Source organism: Anthonomus grandis, chromosome 9 (assembly GCF_022605725.1).
Source record: "Anthonomus grandis grandis chromosome 9, icAntGran1.3, whole genome shotgun sequence".
NCBI classification, from domain to species: Eukaryota; Metazoa; Arthropoda; class Insecta; order Coleoptera; family Curculionidae; genus Anthonomus; species Anthonomus grandis.
The window spans coordinates 15,665,621-15,679,996 of NC_065554.1; the positions used below are offsets into that span (position 1 = coordinate 15,665,621).

At 28.2% G+C, this 14,376-nt stretch overlaps 1 protein-coding gene across 9 annotated transcripts in view; it reads left to right on the forward strand.

Moving 5' to 3' along the window:
- The window catches only part of LOC126740062 (uncharacterized), a 313,797-nt gene that overhangs the window by 110,925 nt on the left and 188,496 nt on the right, over positions 1-14,376 (forward strand). Inside the window, exon 1 of one of the 9 annotated variants that reach the window (XM_050445921.1) lies at positions 7,087-7,125. The exons of the other annotated variants lie outside the window; for them this stretch is intronic. Coding sequence (XP_050301878.1) covers positions 7,102-7,125 — 24 coding nt within the window. The 5' untranslated portion in view covers positions 7,087-7,101. Of the gene's footprint in view, positions 1-7,086; positions 7,126-14,376 lie in introns of those variants that run through there. 9 annotated transcript variants of the gene reach the window in all.

Below are 14,376 nucleotides of genomic sequence, written 5' to 3' on the forward strand. Positions count from 1 at the left end.
ATTGCTATTCTAGGATCTTGTCAAAAAGTTAAAAAACCACGATCCAAAAATAACGGGGGTAGGTTTTCGATATTATAGTCTTTACGTCTACTACAAGTAATTTTGATAGAATGTACGTTTTCTATTTTTTAAATATATTTTCTTTTCTTGCTATTTATTAAAATTTCTGTTCTTTAAATCTAAAATCTATTCTATTAAGGCAGGATGAGCTCAAAGATCTAAACAAAATACAGGTTTGTCTAAGTAAGTTTTAATTTTGACTTCATTCCAAACAATCATTTGTGTAGATAGAATCTATCTGCTACTTTTTAAAATGTTTTTTCCTAACTTCTAATTTAAACTCTTTTTTTCGAACTATGGTCTATCCTTATTTCTAAATTTTTCATATTTGCACTGAAGACTTAAAACTGTCACTACTATTTTATACCTTATTATATCTAACCTCATTTTGCCTTGCCTTTTTTATAATACCATTTAATTGAACTATTTCTCTCTTTTTTGACCACAGCTCATAAAAATATTTTAACTATTATTTTTTTCTTTTTAAAACTAAAAAAGATCTTAAACAACATTTTTTATCTTGAATAATTTCTATTACAAACTTTTGGCTAAGTAAAATAAAATTTAAAATATTACAAATAATTCCTAAAAGTTGTGGTATTTTTAATAACATCCAGGCATAAAGTAAACATTTAATGTAATAGACCAAAAATATAATGCATTAGTTTTTAATTTGCAGTAGCGGCTAAAATTTACTAAGTAAGTTAAAATATAAAGTAGTATAAAATATTTAAATAAATTACCACAGAAAACAGTAAAACTTTAGCTGAAAACAAAGTTACAATTCTTATATCGGAGATAACGCTATTTATATTTTAGCACTGGATTAAGATCAGAATTTTTTTACCGCCATTGTAGTAAAAATAATAAAATAATCTAAAATTCTTTGTTCTTTTCCTCAAAAAAAGCAAAATATCTTAATAAGAGATGCTAAGGTGTGCTAGACCACATTTCACTAGTAAGTTTTTTTTTTTAGAAAATCAAATCCAAAACGTTAAATTTGTGATAAGATTAGTGAATCTGGTCTCGTAGAATATGATGTGCCTCATAATATAAGCCTTAATTATAAATTATAAAATTTATCAATTATAATTTAATAGGGATCGCCAACTCTGATCTGCTATTACATTAATGCTATATGAAACGAAAACCAGCTAACTAATAAAATGGTTATATATAATTTTCTTGACATTAAGCGCTAAAAAAAGGATTTTATGTGTTTGTCACTTATCAAACGAAATAACATAATAAATTTAGTTAAATTGTCCAGTCTCATAATCTATAATAGGCTTCATTATTGTGCTATACAATTTTATCATTCATGTAGCGGTGCTTTTTAATTACACGATAATACTAGAGATAATATCCCTTAATTACAATATTTAAAAATTTTTATTAGAAATATGAATAGTTTATTCATGTTGTTACAAATTCTTTTTACACAACTTAAAAAATTTTTTGAAATAATAAAACTTAGACACTGTGACATATAAAAGATTAAAAGATAGGCATATTACACGAACGAGTAAAAAGTATTTTAAATTAGATTTATTTAATTTATGTTATCCACAATTTGCCTTACATACAAATATGAATTCTAAAATATATAAACAAGGAATATTCAACTAGCTCATTCTCATGTACATACAATATTACAATCATATTAAACCTAAAGCTGTAATTATTTTCTGAGCTTTTGTCTGTATCCCAAATACTCCGCGTTTTGGGGTATATGCCCTTTTATCAGAATGGCACAAGAAAGTACATAAACAGTGACACAACTTCTAAGGACGTATAGCCCTCTATTCCGTTTACTTGAAAATACATCAGCATGATTTTTCCACTGAAGTTTTAAGTTAAGCTCGGAAGTTTAAGCTCTGTAGTATATTATTAAGTTTTCTTAGAATAAAGTAGATGCGACATGTCTTTTATGCATTAAACAAAAGGAAATTTGAGCAAAACTAATCTTGTGCCTTATTCTGTGCTGCTATGTATCCCTTCAAAACCCCCTGAAAGGTATCTGTAGAGTGCAAGAATATTGTGTCATCAGCAAATAGTGTATATAGCTGCCGTAACACATAATTTATTTTGGAAACCTATCAAAGCTTCTGCTTTTTACCTAGCACATATATGTGACTACCTGCTAATTACGTTATTTGTTAGGTTCTTTGAAGCTAAGGAGCAGGATATATCAAGCATTTCTATCATTAAGGGGTAGATCGTTTAATTACACTGCTCCTCCTCTAGACCAGCAATAACCTACTGGCGATCCTCAAAATACAAATTAATTTACGTTTTATATTATAGGAAATCAGTGTTATAAAAATGATGCTTAAAATAATTTAGATTACTTGGAGTAATTAACTTTAGATTATTAAGCTATATTAAAGCAGGATATAAACTAGTGAGCAGTACCGACTACGCGCCTCGGTACTTCAAGGCTTATTCAATAAAGTCCAGCCAGTTTTTTAGCCATTGAACTGTTTTATTTTTTTCTGGTTAAAATAATGCAGTCAGCCATATATAGACAGAGTTAAATCTCTATTTTTAAGTCAGCTAACTATCAACCGTCAAAGATATTGGATGAGTCTACACAAAAGAAACTTTGACGTCAAGGTTAGTTGTTAGTAATTCTACTACTCTTCTTACTACTTATCTTACTACTTTTAGTAAAATTAATATAGGTCAGAAAAATGCGAGTACAACGCCTGAAAGTTATCCGTAATACCATTTGAAGTTTCACAAAAACTTGACATTTATACTTCAGCTTATAAAAATGAGTGGATTAAAAATTTTTATACCCAGGAATAAAATATTTATTATTTATAATTTTTAACAAGCACCACCTATTTTACACAATATTTCTACAAATTTTAAATCCATTTTGAGCACCTTTTAAGTAGGATATAAAGTCCTTAAATAATTTATTTTTTAAAGCTTCTGTATGACATTATTTATAGTTTAATAAATAAAATTGTTACTCAATGCGAATGTTATATCACGTAAATAGAAAACCAACCCCCAAATATTACCTAGCGTCGAATATAAACATCTGGTATCCGTTTAATTCGAGAAGAGTGAGAAATCGCTGAAAAGCTAAATACCAACAGGGTACCTGCTTTAATAAAATTCCTTTCATGTTGCTTGAGACATATGCCGAAGATGTCCATGAAGACGAGAAAAATTGCACCTTTTTATCGTCCGTTCTCTTTGGTTTCAGTTATCTTTTTTATCGTCTGGTCACTTCTCTTAATGTAGTTTAAAAGTAATGTAAAACAATATTAACCAAGTACTTTTGAAATTTATAATATTGTTCCGTTGGTAGTAAAGAATGAGCAAAGAAAAAACGTCGCATTACGAATATAGCAACAGGTTTTATTATATTAATTTCTGTCAATAACCATATAAATATAAAGGTCTTATGAGCATAGTTTCCTAGGAACTCGACCTATTTTTGCAAGAGTAGAAGTTATATTAGGTATCAACAATAAGTAAACATTGAAGCCTTAATTTTCTAGAGTCTTTTTCAGAATTCATTTCAAAATATTTTTTTAATAGTTACGAGAAAGTCTACAGACGTTTTTTTCTAATAGTAATATATTTATGACTATAAAATATTTCAAGTTTAAAATAAAACTGCAATTTTTTTAGAAACACCAATTATTGACCCTTGTGACCCTTGACCCTGGTTACTTCTTGACATTTATTTTATTTATAAGAGTCATTTTGAAATTGGATTTATTTAATAAAAACTTTTGAGACCATATCCAATTAAGTTATGCCTATAGAACATCATATTAATTTCAGTTATCTTATGTTGAAGAAAGAAGTTTTTAATATAAAGTAAAAAAGTGAGGCACATAGATAATTTTTAATATACATTTTTAAATGTTATCAGGATATGACATTTTTCTTTTTATCAGCCAATTATAAAATTTTAAAATTGCACACAAAATTATATATGCGTTGCCAGAGGCTAAGCATCACAAGTTATTTCTAACTTAACTCTCTCCATTTAAATATTAAACAAAATAAATTTGAATTGTAGTTGTGTGGAGGTGCTTACAGTGCCTCCAGCCACACAATACTACTAATATTTTCCATGCTACCTTTTTATTAACTTTCATGTAATAAAAATCTTACCGGCATTTTAAATACTAAAATATTTGTAAAAATGTATTTGTTTTCTACCAAGTTCCACCATGTTTTTATTAGAAAAGTGCTTAGAAAATACGTTTCACTTACTTAAGATTTTCCTTTATAAGAAAAAACAAATTTATAAATGATCAATTGCTTTCCAAACTAAATCCTGGGACACATATGTAAATAGCTCCGCACGGAGCGGAGCTGTTTACATCTGTGCCTGTGATAACGACTATTTTAGTATCCTTAAGAATTGTTATTGATGAGTAAATTCAACAAACATATAAATTTTTTACTTTTTATAAAAATGGCTCAATAAATATTAAAAAATATAATACTTGCTAATTAGTATATCATCTTACGTTTGGTGCAAAGATCAAAAACACTTCTAAGTAGATCATTCTACAGTGGAATACGTGCACAAGCAAGAAACTTATACTAAAAGAAGCAATTGTTTTTTTGGGATCTAATTTGAGGTAGATTTTTAAAGTTTATTGAACAACTTGAAGATTCTTGAACTTCAAGAATATATAATTCTAGAAGGTCCAGACTTTATTTGAATATTACGAAAATTTCTCTAAATGATAGGGGTGTAAAATTTAAAAAAATAAGTGTTATTGAATTCATATCTTAATAAATGTCTGAAAGTGAATAAATATCTGAACATAACTAAAAATTAGAGCAAAAAAAGGATAGATATAAAACATTATATATATTAAAAAATTAAAAATTAAATCTTAACAAACTATTAAAATTCAACTCAACTCAATAATATACTGAAATAAAAAAAAATAAAAAAAATCTATGATAAGTAATTTTAAGAATTTAACGAAAAGAGATTTTTTTAAGAAAATTGGCAGATTTAGGATCAAACGTTGCTTGGATAACGTATACAAAGTTTTTTTTATTCAAAAGCGTGTAATTTGACATATTTTTAATTCAATATTATTTTGTGCAGAATTATACAGAAAACTAGAAATGTTGGTAAATTAATACTTAAATGTAGAAGCAGTATCAAATGGCGCTATTAATTATTAATACGGCGGCTTTTCCCAGAAATGGAGCGAGCAAAGAGTAATTTACTAAATAGACAAGCGGGTATATAAGAGTGCAATATACCATTTTTTGAGAAGTACGTAAAGTCCCAATTTCTTCGTTGTTCTATTTTGACTCAGCCATTTTTCAGAAATTAAAAATTGTCGCGGTCCCTTTTCCTTAAACATTTCGCAAATTGTTTTACAAAACCGCAAATCCTTATCTTAGTCAGAATGAGGCTGTTAGTAGTATGAGAATAATAAATTGCATCAAGTTGGATATTTCATCAGCTATCACCAGTTGAACCATTTACTATTCTTTTTAATTCCTTCTTTGTAATATACTAAGTTCTGTTTTAGGGCCTAATATTATAGATCATCACTATGGATTTAAAAGTAATTGGTCCACAAAGGTTTACTTGTCATTTTACTTTAATTACATTAGAAACCCTTGGAGAAATATCACCAAGCTGCTAATATTTTTCTAAACTTTTCCAAGGCGTTTAACCAAGCAAATCATTAAATTTTTCATTTAACTATTAGCTTTTTATCAGAAATAGTTAACCAGTTAATAAATAGGAAATGAGAAAAGGAATAAAAATATATAATACATAGCTTTTTATCATTCTACATAAAACAGTTTCATGAGCTTTCCACAAATGGTTTGCAGTATTGAAAAGGCTAATAATTTATCTTGGCTAAGTTATTTTGCCGTTAATTTAAAGAATCTAAAATTGTTTTCTTATTTTTTGGTTTTGTCAAGTGCTGCAACAATTTAAAATTTTCTAGAGTAATACCATGCCAGATTTTTCTTACTGCAATTTTCAAAAAAAACTTTTAATGTGTTTCTTACATTAATGCTAAAAACTACTTTTTAACGACCCTATTAAAGTAGCTATAACGCAAATTATTATATGCACGAATAATTTTACGTGTCAAGATTAATCTTAAAGATATTAAATTCCTAATAGAATCATTTTATAATCTAACTGCTTATAATAATTATGCCATCAACTTTATAAAATGGTATTATTAAGAACTATACTGCAAACATGCAACTGGCTTACGCATAATCTTAGCTATAAGAATCCTAATAATACTTCCTCAATAAATTCATATTTCTATAGTATTAGAAAAGCATGATATTATAAGAATTTTCTAATCCGAGACCACCCATAAAATGCTATTAAGCTGCTTTTCACATTTAAAAGAAGAATGCAATGAGTTGTGGCCTTTTTACAGTCTCACCAAACTCTTTAATTGTAAATAGCCAATAAATTTTGAAACTGTGTAAAGCTATTGCCCTAGGTTAATTGCTTTGTTAGAATTATAGCATGGATTAAGCAATTTTTAATTATAAGGCATATAGCCATAGATACTCTATGCTGTAACTTATTTTATTTAGTTTTCTTTTAAAAAGTAGTCTATTTTATTATATAATTAAATAACAGATGATTAACAAAATATTAGTGAAATGACACTAAATTTATCTAATGACTAGTATGTTTGCCTTTCTTTTCATCATAATTATATACACAAACAAATATTCGCACTTAAATAGCTTCTAAACGTGTCATTATTATCAATGATAATTAGCCATAGTAAATCTTTTATCGGCAAACAAACTCTTATACATTAGCCATATTATGTTTATATCATTACACTCAAGGTGAACTATATTTAGTCCTAATGCAACCAGAATATCACCCACGTTTTCTAACTGGCAGTAAGGAATGCTAAGCAAAGTAAAAGATGTGTTAACCGCGCTGACAGATATTATTAATGAGCCATGGGATTCGTATCATTGGTGAACATTTGACAGCCGTTAGATAATCGGACACTAAATTTTCCCGTGCATAATTTTATGATTTCATCATCGGGCAAAAAGGTAATTGTTTCGTAGGAGCATTAGTTTTTTTAATGTTTAATAATATAAAGTTTCTTAATAAAACATGTGGTTTATAAAAAAAGTTCATAATTTTATATTTATTTGCATTTTATAAGTTTTTAAAAGAGAATATTTCTGGAGCGTTTATTTAAAAAAGCTTGTATTATATCCATCCAATTGGATTGCAATATGTATGTAAGAAAACACCGAGTTTTAATTAAATTATGATTTAATAAAACGAAAAATCTTAAAATAAAACAGAACAGATTTCTCTTCAGAAATAATGCGTCGCAGACGCTGTCTAAAATTCGAATATCCCCTTTTCTTTTTAATAGCAAAACTCTTACTTAAAACTTAAAACTAACACAAACACTCCGCATCCATAAATCGTCATCATAAAGTGTCCCATAATGTCAAATAAATAAAGGTAATGGCTCGGGTGACGATTTCATGAAGAGGGCCCAATTGAGTTTCGAATCTAGCTGGTCTGGCACGGAATATATTCTCACATGTATTTACAGGGATCCTAAAGATCTGCACTATTTTTAATTTTTATATTTTTTTATTTTCTACTAAGTAACATAAGTGAAACATTAAAATAAGTTTAACAAAAAGTATGAATGAAGCTTTAAATACCTTTTTTATCAAAAAGCGTCATATATTATTATTATTAATATAATGACTCCTATAGAATATACGAAAAAATTAAAAAAATAAGGTATTAATTTCTCGTTAATTGTCCAAGTTGACTTAGAAAATTGTATAGCTTAATAACTAAGGTAATTTAAGTTTTTCAACTGTAATTTTTTTAAATTTAATTATTATTGACTTTGATGTAAAATAATTTGGTTTATATAAAATTCATAAGTAATTAGTGTAAGTTTATTTAAATTATTAAAAAAAAAAACTAAATAGTGTACTATTTTTATTATGTTTGATTTAATAAATTATATTTATTTTATCAGCAATTTAAAACATTTAATATCCTACAAAAAAAAATTCCAATGTTAAAAAATATTTAGTTCTTGTAGTGATTTGATGATTAAATGATCTGAAGTTGGTAATTTTTTTTCCATATCAGCTCGAAAATAATAAAATTATTAATTAAAAATCTAAATAGTCTTCCTTGTTTATTTTTTTTTAATATATATTTTTTTAATAGATTCTGCAGTGTATAAACTATTTAAGTCTATATTATTCATCCGATTTAGTATGTAAAAATAACCTTCAAAATAATTTAGATCTAATACAAAAGCGAGAATTGCTAAGTCAAATTTCAGAATCCAAGTTTCGAATTAAAATGTAATCCTGTAATCTAATCTGGTTTCATCAATCGCAAGAAAATTATTAGACGGTGCTTGTAGGTGTAACCAATTAACTTTTTATTAAAATAGTTTTTCACTTTTCAGACCTTGGCTGTCTTCTTCGTTTTAAATGCTTTTTTCTATTAAATGCATAATTTTTAAGAAATTATGAAAGAAAGGATAATGACTAAAGCGGAAAAAAAATCAAATCTTTATTTTTAAAACTGTATTCTTTGTATTTTGATCCAACTTTTTAAAATTGGTAGATAAGGCAGAATTATTCTTCAGGATTATTTATTTATTATTATTGGACTATTGCCGCTAATCTGCCTCTAAGTTTTTTCTGGTTCTTTTTTATTTTTTTATTTTTTTAAAGATAGCCCGACTACTTATCTACAATAGTTTTTTATCTCCTTAATTTTTCTCATATATACACAGGTTTATCTACTGCTTAAATATAATTCGTATTTTAATAATCACAAACACTCCTAAATGCCATTTCACATTAACAAAAAAACAATAAGAAAAGACATGAATTGATATATTTTATTATCTTATATACTACTTGCTAGTAAAAGAATTTGAAACAAAAAACCCTCATAAATGGAAATGCAAAGACAATAATAAACGTAAAAAATTTACAAAGAAACACTTACGCATCAGTTTCATATAGACTGTGTATAACTGTGTATAACTGTGGCCCCTCATTCATAATGCAACTGGTTTTTAATGAAACTGTTTTAATATTGTAGATACTAACCAAACAGATGGATATTCAGTTATTGTAGACGTGAAAGTGAGTTAAACGCTATTTGTATACCAACCGATAGTTTATTACAACGTTCCTGTTTACTCGTGTAAAATTAGAGTTGAAATGCGATTTATTATTTGTCAAATTGCTGTAAGCCAATTGCAAATTACTCAATAGCCATGAGAGTCAGATAAAAACTCATAAATCATATATAAAAAACACAAAAAATTAGTGTTCTGTCAGCTTTGACATATTAAAATATACTTACCGGGGAACCTCGGTCACCTTGAAGTATACCAATTTACATCAATTAACACAATATTACAATCCAATATTTAGATATAATAGGATTTTTTTTTGTTTGACGACTAGCCAGTGTCACCTAAAATAGTAAGGGCTTCCCCAGAAGCTGCACTCTCGCTAAATAGTAAGCATGTCAACAAATAAGACAGATGATATATTTCCTTTATAACCTCCTGTTTATTTGTGTCAATCGAGCTCCAGGTAAGGCCCCCTAGTCTTATCAGCCAGCACTCGAGGAATTGCGCATTCATACCTAATTGAATGGAGGCTTTCAAACCTAATTGTGCGCAAATAAAACATCTACGTGTGCGGGCACCAAAAGTGCGCAATATAAAACAGATCTGTATAAACTTACTTATAATGGTCATACTTCTAAAGATCAACTGCTGCTCTTATATTTGCCACTATTAAATTCAGCACCCTCATGACATTAGTTAGTAACACCTCTTTCACACACTTCTTTTAAACGTTACTTTCTCATTAACCTTTTTTTGTGTAACCTCTCGACCAATTTTTAGAGAGCTTTCGCCATATACAATTTAATAAATATATAAAGTTATTTATTGATTATAGCATCTATTGACATAAAATAAATATAAACTTAAAGTGTTTGGTTTTAAAAGGTGAATACATGTATATTAAAATTGATAATATAAGGAAAAGAATAATACAATAAAATAATAAAAAAGGTTTTACACTCGTGCTACTGGATTTATTTGTGTTATGACGAAATATAAATAATTCGGATAAAATGGTTATAAATTTTTTAATAATTTGTTTAAATATAAACTTATTTTTGGCAATTTTAAAATTGCACTTGGATCCTGCAGTTGCAAAGTTTTGTATGAAACATATAAACTCCATGTATAATTATTAATTAGTTCTGCAAGAGTTAAAATTTATACAAAAATAAACGAAACCATTAGTTCCAAAGAAAGAAAAACAATAATTCTGAAGTAAGAGAACAAAAATTATTTATTTGTTAGAAGGATTATTTATCTAATTGTATTTCTAGTGCAACAGCTAAATGATAGTAGTGATTTAGCTATCTCTGAATTATGTAAAATATATAGTAGTAGGTAGACAGACAACTTTGTTGTTAAATATCAAACATATCCTTTGATGTTAAGTCTACAGGCATTCGACTTTAGAAACCTAAGAGATCCATATATTTTAATAAAATACTTCACAAAAAATAGTCATAATTCTCAGGGATCTGCTAGAGTCATTTATATAGAATGAATAAAGGATTGCAAAGTAGCTTGCGCAAACAACACAATATTAAATATTGACCAAAAATGATAATTAAACTTGTTGAAGAAATATGAAAAAAATACAGTATAAGTATAAAGAAATAAAATGCTTAGATGAAAAGAAAAATCAAAGATGCTGGAGTATTGGATTTGCAGAGAGTAATTAAAGAAGCCAATTAAAGAATATGAGTAAAGGTAGAACAGCAATAATAGGCACAAAAAGGTAAAAGAGATAGCCGAATGACCGAAAGAAAAGTTCATAAACAGTGTACGATACTTAAGGATAAAGAAAGTACATTAATTTTGTATCTTAAACAGCTATTAACGCTTGACGTCATAGTGACGAGTGACGTCACAGTATACTCAAGAACATTTTTATTGAAATTAATACACCCTAATTCTTTAGAAGCTAAAGGTTCGCCTCTTTCGCGTGAGAAAGTTCTGTATACAATGAAACAAATCAAGAGAGGCAAAATGACTCTTTCTGATAAGCTGCCGGTAGAGCTTCTTAAGTATGTTAGAGTAAAGAGCCTTTTGATCAATAGTTCATGAGCATGTCTAATGAGCCACACTTTTAAGGCTTTTATTAGGATTATTTACAACAGGATATTTCTCATTCTTCTTTATCTTCTTCTTATTTTAGGACAGCATCTTGTTTTTTCAAAGTTGTAGTCTAAGTTGTGCCTCCGATGTCCAGCTTTCGTACCAACGTTTTGGAGGTCTTCGATCTTCCTGGTGATCTGCGATTGGTCAGCTTACATTAAAGATGAAAAACTTTAAATATCTTGAACACTAAAACATATACTGGGAGCAAAATAAAACGACGAAGAATTTTTTGATATCAAGATAGTTTTTGAAACTTATAGTGGCCGTAAATAAGGCGAGATTTAACATGACGATCTCTAATCTCCGACGGGGAAAAGGAACTTAAAAAAGCAGAAGGATTATATATTGACTTGATTATTGTAGGAGAAAAAAAAAGCTGAGAACTATTTGAATAAGGTAGGATATAATTATAAACATATATTCTCAGACGCAGAGAAAACTATCTTTAAATCAATGATGGAGTCATAATTTCATCCTATACAATCAGTATCTCCTGTAAACAACAACTATTATTTTCAATTAAATTTAATGTCTAAACTTTATTAATTTTTTTTTTAATTGAAAAAAAAATAATGAAAATTGATACAAAAATTCACTTAGTTATTACAATGAACAAAAACAAAGTGAGTAAGCGCATAAGATATTAAACAATAAAATTGCAGTCATTTACAATAATGACACAAACATAAATTGAGCCTCTATGCTAGATGCAAGAGGAGAAATTACACATAGGTAATTCCTTAATTGTATTTTTATCTACAGAAATTGAGACCCTGGTGCATTTACAACCAGTATGCAAATACCTAATAATTAAAATTCTTACAACAAGCAGATCGCAATCTGTAATAACAACCCTCTCATCGGTACTTCCGATGTAATTGCATGGCACATCTACGTCCTTGACTCTAGCCCCGAGAAAAGTCTCCTTTTGTTCATTCCACTAATTAAAAAGTAATTATTAACGCTGATAACCGTTCCTTTATGGGCATTCGTATTCGCTTCACGGGGCTTTGTCTGGACAACAACAGTCGTCGTTCATTTTTGAGAAGCGCTCGTACCTGGTAATTGTGCGTGAAAAATAGACATCATGTCGAAACCATTGAGGATGAGTTATTACGGTGCATAAAGCTGTGTCTCTGAGAAATGTAATGATAGCATAGATGCGACTAAAACTAATTGTTGAGCGTCAGTCTAACGCATATAAGGGACGCGTTTAAAAATAGGCGTGCTTCATTAAAAAGGAAAAAAAAACTACTAATTGTAAGTGAGACGCGCCAGAAAAAGGAATCTTATTTAGTAGGACAAATGATAGAAGGCATTTATATCGTTAATTAGGACATCTTCAAAAGTTATTTTAGTATTATTAATTTACAGAAAATGTTCTAGACCATCTAAATTTTTCTAAAGGACCTTAAATATTGATGTTTTTTAGTTTGTTATCTTGTATTTCTTGTCTATTTATTATTATAGACGCACAAAAGTACAGTTGCTGCAGTGGTCTATCAAGCTCTAATACATATATCAGTAACTTATCTAGCAAATGGGTTAATAAAAAAGTTCAACAAAGTAGGTACTTTTTGATAAGACCCCCTAAAACATTTTTTTTGTGTATCTTGTGATTTTCTTGAATTGTTGCAGATTTTGTCTTTGACTCATTGATCAAAAAATTTTTGGTCCTTGAAGATAGTTATTAAAAATTTGATTTTGTATGCGGACTGTTCCATATGCTTATCTGGTTAGAGCCCAAGCATCTTTTGTTGTATGCATTTTATAATGATTGTCACTATTAGTTTTTAATTAGTGTTACCTAAACAGTATCCTGGATGTTGGTAACTCTTTTTTTTGACAAATTTTATTTCTTTCAGTGATCAAGTGCAAAGGTTATATTTAACGGTTTTCCCATCACACAGTATTATTGTTGGTAATATATAGATAAACGGTATATTATTTTTATAAATTAAGTGTTTTTGAGTTTTACACCCATCATTTGAATAAAACTAAACTAATATTTAAAACAACCAGTATAGAAACCAATAAGGTAGAAAGATAGAGAATTGGAGATAACCGATTAAATTTATTAAAGTCTGCAAATTTAGGATGACAAATACAACTAGGGTAGAGGTATGATAAAAAATTAACTCTTCCATATATTTACCAGTAAGTCTTAGGTTCGAATTCTTGATATTTTATATCATCAATGTTCCAGTACCCCCAAAATTGTTGAACCCAACTAATCCACCACAATTGATCTTGGAATAACTGGAAACAGAAAAACAGCATAAGTTAATGCTAGGCATTGCTCACAGTACGAAACAACTAATATATTCCTCATTACAAAAATAAATCCAGAATATTGTGAAGAAAATCACCAGAACTTAACTACACCAAGACCTTTATGATTAACTATATAAAGAAAATAACGGGACATCATTTAAATCCTATGTACGGTACACTAGAACTTTTAAACTTTTACCAACACTAAAGCAGTTTGATTTCGTTTTCGTCATTTTATAAATAAACTTGACGTTCCACCTCCTCATCGTAGGTTGAAGATCCTCACGGAAATTCTGATTTATTTGCGAATTCTGTAAATACATGACAATAATGTAGAAAGATAGAGAATTGGAGATAACTAAATTAATTAATTAAAGTCTGCAAATTTAAGATTAAACGTAAGTACAAATAGAACTAAGGTAGAGGTATGATAAACAATTAAGTCCTTCATATATTTACCAGTAAGACTTGGCTATAACTGGAAACAGAATAAGTTAATGCTAGGCATTGCTCATAGTACGAAACAACGCATATGTTCCTCATTACAAAACAAATCCAGAATATAGTGGAGAAAATCACCAGAACTTAACTATACTTTTACAATATACTGTATAAAGAAATTAACAGGACATCATTGAAATCTTATGTACGAAATACTAGAATTTTTAAACATTCACCAACACCAAAGTAGTTTGATTTTGTTGTGGTCATTTTATAGATAAACTTGACTTAAAAAAATAAGACATCCAAATGCAGGCGC